Raw genomic sequence first — 14512 nt, forward strand, 5'->3', positions numbered from 1 at the left:
ACTCAACGAAAATCCGCCGCACACGTGAGTAAAATGACGCATGCGTCAAATTACTCAACGAAAATCCGCTGCACACGTGAGTAAAATGACTCCATGTATACCATTATTCTGTGCTGGTGTTGGGTGGCGCCACTGGTAGCGACCGCGTGCGTGATGTGTTCTCTCTGTCGCCACAGGTTTCAGCAAAGATGAGCTGCTCAAGCTGTGGATGGGTCTGTTCTACTGCATGTGGATGTGCGACAAGCCACTCGTGCAGGAAGATCTTGCTCGCATCATCGCACAGCTCATGCTGGGGTTTGCCCGCCCAGAGTCGGCTCTCGCATTCGCCGAAGCTTTCTTCAGGACGATGCGACGTGAATGGTGTGTCAATTAGACGCTATCGCTCACCCATCCAGAGTGAGACACTAGCCGGTCTTTCCTCGACAGGGAGACACTAGCCGGTCTTTCCTCGACAGGGAGACACTAGTTGTCGTGCCTAGAGAGAGAGAGACACTAGTTATTGTGCCTCTAGAGGGAGACACTAGTTGTCCAGGGTTCTCCAAGCTTTTTCATTATAGCATGGCGGGGCTGCCTTTACGGTCCTAGTTTTAGCATGTTTTAGCTAATTTTAGCATGGCGGCTATGATATTTAGAGTGGCAGGTGCATTTTAGGATGGCGGGGCTCGACGATAGCCTGGCGGGCCGCCAGGCTATAAGTGCTCTTGGAGAACCCTGTTGTCATGTCACCGGAGAAAAAACCTAGTGTTAAAACTTCCAGAGGGAGACAATATTGTTCATTTCTGTAGGGGGATACACTATAGTGTTAAAATGGTTATTGCAAGATTTTTGCTCAGAAAAACTAAAAGCTGAATTTATTCTGCTGTCTCACCTGACAGCGGAAATATAACGAATGTTTACAAAAACAATTAGTTCGAAACTGGCAGTTTTCGGTGAATACGAAGGTTCTAAGACATTTTATTGTTACTCTAGACAATTGCTGTTACTCGAGCAGTAACGATACTAAGGTGTCATGAAAGTGGTGAAAACACTGGAAAACTCTCGCAATGGTTACTTTAACGTTCCTTCCTGATGCAGCGTGTTTGATTTGATTTCTGTTCTTTCATCAAATCGGCTGTCTTAATTTTAATGGCATCCCCTTGCATGTGTAAAGAGCATGCATGGTCTGAAGTTCTGAACACATAATCAATAGTTGAATGTAATTGCAAGCCCCTTCTATACATCTCTAGTTTAGATAAAGACGTAGTTATAACGTCATGTTATAAAGTCTAAACATTGTAAATCGGTGTTAGTTTAACTTTACTCAGTAATATATATGAATTAGTGTCTGTCTTTCTTCATTATTACACGTGCATGCGTACACACGCATACGGATACATCACCGTGTGAGCACGATCATACATGCGTGTCTATGCGTGTGCGTTCATGCAGTATACTTCTACTTCTCCTTCTACTTCTACTCTATATTGGCCACCATCAACATACTGATGATTCTGCCAACGGGAGGCGCTAGTTGAGACTAAAATAAAATTTCCCTTCTCTTTGATTTTCTAAGGGGAAAAAAAACAAAAACTAATTTTACTTAAAAAACTGCCCTGATGTCGTTTAGGCAGTAATTAGAGACTTAAAGGAACATAGATTCTCGGCTGTCATCACTTCAGTGGGTAAGGCGTTCCACTCTGTAATAGACATATATGTCATATATGTCTCATATAGACATATAGTATATCAATGCACATCGAGGTATTGCATGCTGTCCCTAGCTGCAGACGTCCCTGTGCGGGTTGCAACTCGTGTGTAAGTGCGTACACGTACTTCCTGCTGTTTTCCTGCATCTCCATATCGTTTGCGACAGGTACAACATAGACGTGTTTCGCCTGGACAAGTTCCAGATGCTGGTGCGACGTTTCGTCAACCAGATCTTTGTTTTGCTCAAGAATAACAAGTGGAACAAGCAGCTCGTTGCAACAGCACTCAAAATGTTCTCGTCAGGTGTGATATATAGTATACATTAGAGGTGCGCGGTATACCGGTATACCGCGGTACGTGACCTGTACCGGTGCGTACTGCGGCACTTTGTGTGGTGTAGTGGTGTACCGATTTTTTTTAGCTATTTTTATCACGTCAATTTTATTTCACTTTCTCGTCATTGCATAGCTTTATAAATTCATCTCCGTCGATCGACACCATTCACGCTATATTCGCGTATCTCCACACCTATTCTATATGCTTAGTAGATAGTCTGCGCTGTTTCATTTGTACATACTTTATTACTTCAGACTGGTTCTAGCCTTACGACACTCCTACTCTCGCTCATGTTTGTTCCAAAGAAATTGCAACATATAGCAAATTTTCTATGAGTGCGGCAGCGGTGCCTTTGATGGGAGAAAGGGGCGCGATCGATCACGAGCGCGTAGTGCGGTAGCGCGTTTCACTAAAGCCCGCCGCACATGGTGAGCTATCTGCTGAGCTGACGCACGAGGCCGTTGGCTCAGCAGATAGCTCACCGTGTGCGGGTAACTAAATTCTGCACGATTTTTGGCCTCGCGAGGCTGTGAGACGGATATCTAGCGTGTTTGATATTTCTGGCCTCGCGAGGCCAGAAACCCACCGTGTGCGGGCTCCCTGAGCTATCGAGCTCAGCAACAAATATTTACCGACCAATGAAAGCGCAGGAATCGGGCATGTGATTTTAAAATGTCGGCGCCAATGGAGCAATGTTCAGGACTTTCAAATCGTACACTGTGTGCGGCCCGTGTACGCATCATACACACGCGCATGTACACTGTGTGTATATTCCTCTGACCTGTTCTTGAAATCGCGGTATACCACGGTAATACCGTGTTACTTTGGTAAAATACCAACGCTAGTATACATAGATAGTTATGATAATATCCTATTAGGAATTTTGGGGGGTGGGGTGTCTTCATGTTTTTCCACCTTACTCAGATGTTGCTTATGATCAGAATCAAATTTGTTGGTACTTTTCCAGTATGGCTAACTAAAGATGCTTATGCTATTGGAATGCATATTTGTGCTCTGCTGAAACTGTGAAAGCATTATCTGTCAAGAGTCTTCTTTTTGAAGATGAGTCACGTTTGCATTGGGGTCATAATGTGTCGGAATGCATTGATGTTCAAGTGGGTTCGTTAGGTGGCACCAGACATTAGTTCATCTGAACGCTCTTATGTTCTAGTGGATAAGCTACGATATCGAGGTTGGGACGTAGGTACTGATATTGTCAAGCATCTGAATGTTCTCTTGTTGTTTTAGGGCCGCTGAGTGCTGCTGAGGAAGCATCAGTTGATGGCATTCGATTTCACATCGCTGACATTTTCTTAGAGGAGCTAACGATGGTAATTTTAATTGGCCATTACCTCCTGTATGTGTGCTTGCATGTCTGCGTGGGTGGCAGGGGTCGAAATTAGATTTTTATTATGGTATCCATTCGGGATACCAGGTATTGTAATCTGGTATCCCCCCCAAAGATCTGGTATCCCATTTTTTGGATAGTAATTTAAACAATGTTGGTATCCAAAATCTTTAAATATGCAATAATAGCATTTGAAAATTATTAATATGTAATGTAATTATTATATAAAAACATGAAAACAGATTCACAGATATGCACAGACAAGTACACTGTAGACGCATTGTCTAGACGCATTGTCTGGTTTGCTTGATACAATGTATACGCATCACATTTATGATAAGATCGCGCGCACTCGCTCAGATGCGCTGGCGTACAAAAGTTGATAACTCAACAACCACTATCCTGATTTTGACGATTTTTTTTTTACTATCCCGGCGGGATACCAAGCATTGAAATCTGGTATCCAACACAAGAATCTACTATCCCGCGGATATCGGGATACCGCTAATTTCGCCCCCTGGGTGGGTTCGTACGTGCGTGCGTGCATCTGTATGCACGTGTGTGTCTCTCAATCTCTGTGAGTGCATTTGTGCACGTTTGTAAGCGTGGGTGCATCTATCTGAGTGTGTGTGCGTGTGCGTGTGCGTGTGCGTGTGCGTGTGCGTGTGCGTGTGCGTGTGCGTGTGCGTGTGCGTGTGAGCATTTCGGTGGGTGTACACATGCGTGTGTCTGTCTGACGTTATTATCACGTAATTCGAAATCCAAGAACGTCTGAATACGCAAAACGTTTATATTTAGTTTCTGTTTCTTTTTCCCCTGCTTGCTTCCTTCTGACACTCGCATCATCGCTCATCGTTCGTCCGCAGGTCAGTGCGGCCGAACTCACTGCCCGCCAGAATCTCGCATTCCTCGAGCCGTTCGCGTCGCTGCTGGCCGCCACCAGGGGCGCCTCCGTCACGAACAGGGTCTGCAAGCGAGTTTTCCACAGCATCATCTACGACTCGCCGCTCGCGCAAAAACTTCACCCGGACGACGAGGGCGACAGCGACGATGATGACGACGATGCGGGCGAGCGGACGGTGGCGCCCCCGCGGCTATCGTTCGACTACTCCGCGATCGCCGAGCTGCTCTTTCGGACGGCGAGCGAGCGGAAGTGCGCCGCACGCAATCGAGGCGCCCTCTACCGGCTCGTCAGACGCTTCAGGGACCTGGAGGCGGGAATATTCCCGCTGGAGCCGGACCTGGATAGCGGGAGCGAGCTGGAGCTGAAAGCGAGTGACTACGATGAGGCGGTCGAGCGACTAGGTACGTCGTGTCGCGAGCATTCTATCGGTTAAACAGCATGGCACGTCGACAATCCACATGTTGATATCGTAACACGACACCCTGCCCACGTTTAGTATATATCTCTTTTTGTACCACATCAACTGCTAGGACAAAAAACATAAGGCCGCTCGCGAGGGCCCCCCTTATGTTTTTTTTCCTAGCAGTAGCAGTGATACGAAAAGAGAGAGATACTAATCGCGGTGGAGTGTCGTGTTACGATGTCAGCGTGTGGGTTATCGACGTGCCACGTCGTGTAACCGATAGAATGCCTGAGTGACTATAATATATAGTATTTACTATATATATATATGTATATATATATATAATACGTAATACTACAGATGTGTAACGTTGTGTAAAGATAGAGTGAGCAAGTACGGTACAAGTTTGGGTACGTTACGCTATGTAGTGTAAGGATTATTCATTCACTGCATAGCGTAACATACAGTGTCTGCAATCCACAGTGCACCACTGACCGAAATAGTAGTGCAGTGTGGATTGTGCACTGCCACACTTCCACACTTCCACACTTGCACTTCCACACTTGCACTATTTCGGTCAGTAGTGCACTGGATTGTGGACACTGTATGTATCCTAAAAAGGAACTCTGTATATTGTCGAATATATTATTAACGTTAGCATGTGTGGCACATCGTATGGCATTGGTTGTTTGGGTATATATACGACACCTGGTTCCTTGGGTTCCGGTAATCATTCCGACCTCGTGTTTCAGGGCACAATTACACTTACACTTACGTCATAAACCCCCACCCCAATATCTTTTCTCCTCGCAGTAAATGTGATAGCAGATACTAGAAGATACTGCGAGAATTGAATAGAATAGAAGTCAAAGATTTGTAGCAGTACCACCGTCGTGCCACCGTCGCTTCTACACTGATGTCGGCATTATATTTTTAGGAGCGGAGATGGAACGTGACCATGAGGAGAGGCAGAGGTTCAAAAAGATGAAGAGAAGAGACGCAGAGCCACCGGACTCCAACGAGGTGAGCGGCGAAGAGGAGGTCAGCTCTGCGGCGGAGGAGAGTGAGGAAGAGGAGGCCAGTCCTGCGGCGGAGGAGAAGATGAAGAAAAAGAAAAAGGAGAAGAAGAAGAAGAAGAAGAAGAAGAAAGCACCAAGCGAGGAAGGGGAAGCGACGGAGGAGGTCGGCAAGAAACGGAAATCGAACGGGTCGTCCGCCGGCGCGGCAAGCGAGAAGACGAAAAAGAAGAAGAAGAAGCAGAGGCTCGCCGAAGCTCGACAGAGCAGTGTTGCCGCGGGCGACGAATCTCTGGAGACGACGAAGAACGCTTCGATGGTGAACAGCGGAAAGAGTCCTTCTCCGGGAAGAAAACGGAAGAGGACAGAAAGCCGGGAGACTCTGAACAGTGGCGTGAGCGTGCGGGACGTACGTCCTAACGGAGCAGTAGGCGCCAAGAAGAAGAAGAAACGGCAGGTTGCCTCGTCGTCACCGCCATCGTCCGATTGCGCGAATTCGGTCGACGCGTCGCAGGACGAGGTAAGCACGCCTCTCCCGCCGCGTGGTGGCGCTACGCGTGCTGCGCCGGGGGCAGGGACGACGGGCGGTGAATCCTCCGCGTCGGACGTGCCGGTTGGGACGACGACGGCGAAGACGAAAAAGAAGAAGAAGAAGAAGGTGAAATCTTCGCATGTGACTTCAGACGGACCGGGTGGCGAGAGCGTGGCTAGAGAGCCCAGCAGGTCTTGGGCGGAGCCTCCTAAAGAAGGTGAGGTGGAGATCTTCATTCCACGAAAGAAGACAAAGGCGGCGACGGCAGCAAAGAACCCTCAACCTGCGCTTCCCTCGCTCCCCGCCTTCACGCGGGTGACGACACCGCCGCCGGCGTTCGTCCGCCGCGGCGCCCACAAGGTGGCACCAGGGACCGCGCCACGCATCGCCGCTGCGACGACCCCCGTGCGGCTGTGCGCGTCTGAGCCGTCTCGCAAGAAGGTTCAGTTTGCGCTGATGCGGAACACTCAGCACGCTCACTGGGACTACAAGTCGTCGGTGAAGAGCAGCCCCGCGGTGCCGTTCGACAAGGACCGGCGACCCGTGCAGGGGCTCCTGAAGTTTTCGCCTGGCGGGGAAGAGAGTCCCGCGACGGGAAAGTCGGGAAAGAAGGCAATGAAGGGAAGGCGGTTGCGTGCCGCGGATTTTTTCTGAGATGAGTCCCACACTGACGGATGAGTAGAGAGGGGGAGGGAGAGTAATAATGCTGAGGGTAAAAGAGCAGAGGAGGGAGGTAGGGAAAAAAAGCGATAGAGAGAGAGAGTTAGCGTGAAAGCAAGAGAGACGGGGGCGCAAGGGGGAGGGAGGGACTAAGAGAGGGCAGGAAGGAGGGAGATAAGGAAGGAGAGAGATAATGAGAAAGAGAGGGAGAGAGAGAGAAGAGAGAAAGAACGGTGATTGAGGGTGGAGAGTGGGTAGCAATGAGATGATTGAGGGGAGCGTAGGAGACTTACAAAACACTCCGTCCCAAACAGTTTCTTGCAATAGCAGATGGAATGCAGATAGATAAGCAGAGTCAATATTTGTTAGTTAGAATAATCAAGATGAGATGATTCCTTCACGCCTGCTGAGGGAGAGTCATGGGCGGCCATGTGTCAGAGTACATTGGGAATAGTGCGTGCCTCTCTCGGTCACTATGCTGGCATCATGCAGTGGCGTATCTAGAGGGTGGGGGGGGGGTTGCAACACTGAAATGACTGACTAATGTTATCAGGAGGGAATAATAATAGATTGTTAATAGATTATTAATATAGATAATCTATTATGATTCACTCCTGATGTTATGATACTAGTAAAATGGGGCCACTCTAGCACCGCTTGCCTTCGGCACGCGTTCACTCAAATATCAACACCCCCCCCCCCGTCTCCCGAAATCTAGATCTGGCCCTGTCATGTATGTGTTTCATGTTCGATACTGTTGTTTAATTTATGGTTTCATTAAATACACATTGAGTCGAGTTGATACTATGATACTGTCATGTTTTTCATGCGATCGGTTGTTGTATCTATGTAACATACTAATAGTAATAAAGACGTTGCATTGAATCGAACTATGACGCAGACTCTTGTGTATTGAGTTTTTAGATAACTGAATGCTATATACAGTCTGAAAGACAACCTTTTCTTCAGAACACGCTTATTCTAAATAGCAAGATGCTTGCAAACTTGTAGGCATGCATCCATATAATGTGGGCATATAATCCCTGCGTGCATATAATCGGTGGCGGTCCATATAAGGCGTGCATCCATGGGCGTGAAACCATAAAATGCCTCTAATTTTCAATGCAGGAAAGTCTGATAAAGATATAACAATAAAATAAAATAAATATCTAAATCCTCTGATTCTGGGTAAAACTGTGCGCGACAACAAGATCTCTGGATACATATACGTAATACATCTTACATCTTGATATTATACATTAGCTAAACATACGTTATGTTACATAAGGCAATGACAATGTTTTCAGGAAATACCTGACCCAAATGTGATTTTGTGGCATTATGCTGGTAAATAATTCAATGTTGTCGTCTTTGCAGTTTTTATGTAACATTTTCTGCCAGCAGATGGCGACTTGAGTGCCCCAAGCACTAGCGGGAAGCCATTAGTATTTTGACCATGTTTTTACCAAGAAGCAGAACAAACTTTGTATTTATGTGGCTAACTGTGGAAATACACATACACCTTGTCGTACGGAGGTATGACTGTCATCATAATTAAGTAGTTATAAAAAGCCAAAGCATTTTCATAAGAGTAACCGCTCCAGCTCGGTTTACGAAACACAGACATTATGTTTTTATACAAGTGAAGCATGGTCACTGTCCCAAATTCTACCATCTCTTGTGTCCCCGCACTAAAATTGGCGGAACGACGTTCCGCATGCATCTATGGATCCTGTGCGTCCGGCCAATTTCATTCCGGCGCACGGATCCATAGCTGCCAAGCGCTGACCTTTGATCGTGTAGGACGTCCCGCGTGCGCGTGCGCCTTGCCGCGCGAACTGCGCGCAGATCTTGCGCTTAGGCTTTGGATTAACACCGTCCTTCGGCAACGCTCTCCTATACTGCGCCGTCCATTCTGGATCACACTTATCATACTAGATTCGTTTAGTACTAATACTAAACAAGGCAGAAATCGCTTAGATGATTATTTACTTCTGTAGATATAGCGTAATTGTTGCGTAGTTTTTTGTACAGCTAGAAGATTTTTCAATGTGATGGATGTCAGGCGTTGTGACCGTTAATCACACAGCTCTGTGTCGGGTTATTCTAACCTAGCAATTCATACTATATTAGGATCTCACATCGACGTCACATTTCTAAATGGTCACGTGTACGGCGGCCATCTTCTGCAAGCGTAACAACACATGCGGCAATCACATACTACGTTAGATTCCACTTTGCATCACTCCTCGTATTTTCAGAGGCGGTTCTCTCAGTCATTCGGTGTATCGAACCGTGTTTCTCCTAGTTCAACTGGCAATATCATCGATCAGTCTCTCGACACGCTCTCTCTCTCTCGTGCTCTCTCTTCCGCTCTCTCTCCTCTTCGCGCTCGCTCTTCTCTGCTGCCGCCGTCTCCTTTTAGGGGCGGGTCCAAGCGTTGGGTTGGTTATTACTTTGCATCGACCGCGTTCATCCACGCACGGACAGGGAGAAACTAGCTGCCATTACTAACTCCAGGAGAAGAATCAAGATGGACGACACCTTGTGGCTCTGGATCCTTGACGAAAACTCTTTTGTCTTTCGGATTCAACATGCTCCGTTAGTGTTGCCGCACGAGTGACTAGTATCCTTAAGTACCGGATTTTAAACGGTGAGTTCTGATTCTTTTATACACCACTACGAGTGGCGTTTATGACTAATATGTAGCCGGCATGCGGCCCATTTACTGGTGTATTCCCATCAGATACCTATGTTTTGCGCCTCAACTACTTTCGAAGCTCCTCTCTCTCTCTCTCTTTTCGCATATCACAAAGTGTTAATCATAATCAAGTCATGATAAGTGATAGTATAATAATAGGTGTCACTCGTTAGACACCCTAAATGCCCCCTCCCTGCTCTCTCTCTCTCTCTGTTAACCATTGGCAGTGAAGATAAAACTGTTTTTGATTTTTACAGGCAGAGCAATCACAGTTGTTCGAGAGAGAACTCGTGTCGTGAATCCGTTGTTACCGGCGCACACCGACGTATTACAGTGCAGCCCGTGTTAACTCTGTGACGACGTGCTAACCTCCGTGTTCCTGCGACGCCCTGTTACCGGGCCGACCGTATTACCCATGCCGACGTATTACAGGTGAAGCCGTGTTACCTGTGACGACTGTGCTACCTCCACTGTGTTCCTGCGACGCCCTGTTACCGGCACCGACGTATTACCCATGCCGACGTATTACAGTATAGCCGGTGTAACCTGCTGACTTCGTGTTCACCTGTGACGTGTTCCTGCGACTCCCTGTTACCGGTACCCAGACGTAGTTACCGTGGAAGCCGTGTTACCTGTGGACGACGTGCTACCTCCAACGTGTTCCTGCGACGCCTGTTACGTACCGGACGGTACTACCCAGCCGATATTTACCGGTGAAGCCGTGTTTACATGTGACGAACGTGCTACCCCAACGTTCCTTTTGCGACGCCCTGTTACCGCCACCGGGGCCGGACGATTACCCATGACTGACGTATTACCGGTGAAGGCCGTGTTACCTGTGACATCGTGCTACCTCCAACGGTGTTCCTGCGACGCCCTGTACCGCACCGACGGATACCTCATAGCCGACGTATTACAGGTGAAGCGTGTTATCCTGTGTACGACGTGCTACCTCCAACGTGTTTCCTGCGACGCCCTGTTAACCGGCACCGCCGTATTACCGTGAAGCCGGTTACCTGTGACGACGTGCTAGCGCGTCCAACGTTGTTTCCTGCGACGCCTGTTACCGGCACTGACGTATTACCCATGCCGACGTATTTACCGTGAAGCCCGTGTTTACCTTGACGAACGTGCTACTCCAGAGCGCGCGTCGCGACGCCCTGTTTACCGCTGCTACCGACTGTATTACCTACCATGCGACGTATATACCGGTGAAGCCTGTGTTACTGTGAAGCCGGTGTTACATGTGAGCCCGTGTTACCTGTGACGACCGTTGTTACCTCCAACGTGTTCCCTAGCGACGCCGTGTTACCTGCAAGCGTAATCGAACAAGGCTCAGGCCGTTTCATGTTGAAACTGTTAAATCAAGTCTGGTGGCATTTTGTGGATTGTGCTTGTTACTGTGCTTTTTACTAAAGTTAGGTTGTGGTAACATGATGGACTGGACCAGCAGCTTATTATTCGCTCGAAGTAGGCACTCGTGCTAGAGTTAACGATAAGAATTCCAGAACCGTTTCGTATCACCAAAAACGATGCAATTTTCGAATACGTTATTTTTTTCGGATTCTGTCTGATAGCACGTGTGGTGTTTTCGAATTGTCTCAGATGACGGCGAGTGCTTCCCTCACTAGCGTTCTAGACAGCGCCTCCTGACCATAGCTGATCTTCGTACGTGCTCTAAGATTACCCCAAGCGTCTAGGTAACCTAAGCGTCAAGTAGTATCTATAATATTTCTAATTATTTCTTGTTGTATATTCTCTCTTTCATTGTATAAATATGAAAAATAACTTGTATTTGTGGTGAACTCAGCCTATGTTCACTGGGTTAAAGACATGTCTACTCAGGGACATAGGCCCGGTTGAGCAGGGTATTGTTTAGGCATCGAAATTATGCAAGCTGTCACCAACAGTGTTTCGAAAGTTCACGTCGGCCGGCGGCCCCGACCGCCGACAGTTTTCGATGTCCCCGGGCCCTATCAGCTTCCTTTGATAAAACAGGCACCGCTGATCCTACAGCTATTTGATCACCGAAAAATTCGAAACACTGAAACTGTTACCTGTAAACAGAAATCTTTTCTTGCATATTAACTTCCAGGAATATTATTTGAAAAACTAATCCTGAAAACCGTGACATACATGTAAACAATGCGTTCGCCCCAACTGCATACTTCGCGCCAAGCTGATTGTAAATGAAAAGAGCGATCAGCCCTGAATCGCAGCCTTCGAAATTAAGTGCCTGCACCGGCAGGCCCGAGCACCAGTTTTTTGCCTTCGGCACACATACTCTGCGAAACTTCACTTTTTCCCCTCATATTACGCTGAAATACTACGTTATCGGCAATCGGCTGTTTTAGACAGACTTGTAAATCGGGAAGGCATGTCTATATACGCTCGCGTTCCTGAGCGTAGACGGGGGTATCCAAACAATCTAGAGCCGACGGCATGAACCCCTCAGCGCATGATTCGGCCGGCGCACCAAGACAAAAACCTTCGTGACAGTCCGCCTAAAGAAATTGACTTGCGGCAATGACCGCATAACAATTAGTTCATATATCGCAGGGGTTTATCGTGGGGAGTGAGGGCACGACCCCCTGATACCTGACGCGCACGTAATCAAAGCTGTTAACTATGAAGTTGTCAGCTTTTTCTTTACGTAGAAAGTGGACTATTTTATTCAGTTTAATATCTAGAAGCAATGTATTCTGTAATCCAAAATCTATAGGCAACTTGTAACTTTGCGATGTTGCGGCAGCATTGATCTATGCATGGGGTACCGTGACTGGGGAAGAGAAAACGAAAGTAAAACCTTTCCCACAAGCCTCCCCCGACATCCTAGAGCTTGAGATATATTGTTGAGCCAACTATAATTACATGTTTCTGTTTATGCCATGTTTATTTTGTATACTATTTTGTTAGCTCACTGCTAGTAAATAAGGCGGACCCCCAGCTTTTGCGGCTCCACTCGCAATGTATGAGACGCTACTGAGTTGCTACCGATGTGTAACAGACTAGCCAGTCTGTCTCTTCTCGACCTGCTGTCAACGGGAGAGTCGTAGTTACCAAGGAGCCAACGATTTGGCGTTTTTCCGTTAAATTGTTGAGCCCCCCGGCAAAGAGCATAAACAGTCTGCCCGACGAGAGGAAGAAAAACAGAGGATTATGATAATGGGACATTGATAATGATCAATAAACACAAGAAGAAACATGATACTGCCTGTTTTATTACTTGTAATTTGGTCTCCAAAATTGCGGGCCTACAAGCTTGCTGGCAGGCCTGCACTTCTAGGAGGCTATAGGCCTGCAGGCCTAACTTTTTCTGGCTTCATGGCAAACACTGGTCACCGAACCGGGTGTGGAACGGAATTATTGTCACGGCAATCTATATGTATGCCTTCTCAGAATGGCTACTCGTGCTTTGTTCCTAGCCAATCGCAGTAATAACGCTATCGGGGGTCGAGGAGTGCGGGGGCGAGCGCGGGGGGGCACACGTTTGACCAATTTCAGGAGTAACTGAAGCCGTGATCGTATATAAGGCAGCTTCGCGACTTTCTCCTCCCCTCTTGGCGCTCATCTTCTCGGTGTACTCAGCCCTGCCGTGCCTTTAAAGCCGCTCTTTTACTGTGTTACGTTCTTATTGTGATTAGGAATCTACTTATCGTATAGAGCCATCCGCGTATATATGTAAGTGTATTAGTCTGACGTTATTTCTTTGATTAAATGCGTTGGTTGATGGCCGATGCATAAAGTAATTCTATCTAACGTCTTCTACGTTCGCAAACCAACACACCCACGCAGCGGTTCAAAACCGAATTCAGCAATCCACAATCGTATGCTTAGACCGTAGCTTCCAAGAAACGGTCATAAATCAAAGATGTGTATATTGACGTTATAGGTCCCGACTGACTTAGACCGGTGATAACGGCCGGAGGGGCGTTTATTGCGACTAAGCACAAGGGGGAGATCAAAGCAAGGAAACCATGACTAAAAGGGAATGATAAAGAAATGAAAGGGGGTACGTTTACAAATATCACATTACAATCAGTTCGGCTAACGCTCTGGCCATTAGGAGTTGTCCGCCAGCGGCACTTTGATATCAGTTAATGTGATTAATGATTGATTAATCCTAAACCCTAACCTAACCTAAATAGACCTAAACCTCTAAAGCATTATATGACATTAAAGTTGGGAACACTCCTATATTATATGGAGTATCTAACACCCATACATTCTTCAGCATTTTATTTATTTTTTAATTAACATTCTCGTCTCTTATCTGTAGTACATCTATTATTATGAAATGATTACGTTAATTATTTATCTTACTATACGGTTATTAGATTTACTTGTCGTTTAATGACTTGTTGCCATTTTACCTTTTTAGGTGCAGCACGTGGACCGTAGGCACTTACTTAGGATATCAGTCTATCCCACTCAGTATAACCACAGCAACTGCACGTACATACTACAATTGCAAGTCCGAACTTCCGCCGGCCACGTATGATAGTAATTGTAAATAACCCGGCCAAGGCTATGACTGGCAAGATCAAGCTTCGACATTAGCAAAATAACATTAAACAATACACATACATATAGTTGATATATATACGGCTATCTTACCGACACCACCCGGTAATGTAAACGAAACTTGTCATAATTACTTATATAGTCGTGTAGTCTATCTATAACAAAGTTAACTTTCTCTTTAATTAGAAATTTACACGCATAGAAATCGCAAGCTCCATAAGCCTTAATGTCATAATGTCAATATAATCTAAAACAATGCTTTGCGATGCCCATGTGCATATGCCAGGAACATGCGGCGCCGGGGCGAATACCCGATTGTGACGTCAGTGAAACCTATGTAGTAGGCCCTAGGCGTTTCTTGAAGGCTAACCATAGCGAAGGCTATATAGATTCTTAGCGTTT

The 14512-nt window shown here is 46.7% G+C and overlaps 1 protein-coding gene across 1 annotated transcript in view; it reads left to right on the top strand.

Annotated features, from left to right (window-relative positions):
- LOC106806012 (ribosomal RNA processing protein 1 homolog A-like) overlaps window positions 1–7461 on the top strand; it is an 8623-nt gene extending 1162 nt beyond the window's left edge. The window contains exons 2-6 of the mRNA XM_014807838.1: window positions 177–360; window positions 1853–1989; window positions 3271–3353; window positions 4237–4675; window positions 5615–7461. Of these exons, the coding sequence (XP_014663324.1) occupies window positions 177–360; window positions 1853–1989; window positions 3271–3353; window positions 4237–4675; window positions 5615–6879 (2108 nt within the window). The 3' untranslated portion in view covers window positions 6880–7461. The remainder of the gene's footprint in view (window positions 1–176; window positions 361–1852; window positions 1990–3270; window positions 3354–4236; window positions 4676–5614) is intronic.
- Window positions 7462–14512: the final 7051 nt, after the last annotated feature.

Source organism: Priapulus caudatus, unplaced genomic scaffold, assembly GCF_000485595.1.
Source record: "Priapulus caudatus unplaced genomic scaffold, Priapulus_caudatus-5.0.1 Scaffold136, whole genome shotgun sequence".
Lineage (NCBI taxonomy): Eukaryota > Metazoa > Priapulida > Priapulimorpha > Priapulimorphida > Priapulidae > Priapulus > Priapulus caudatus.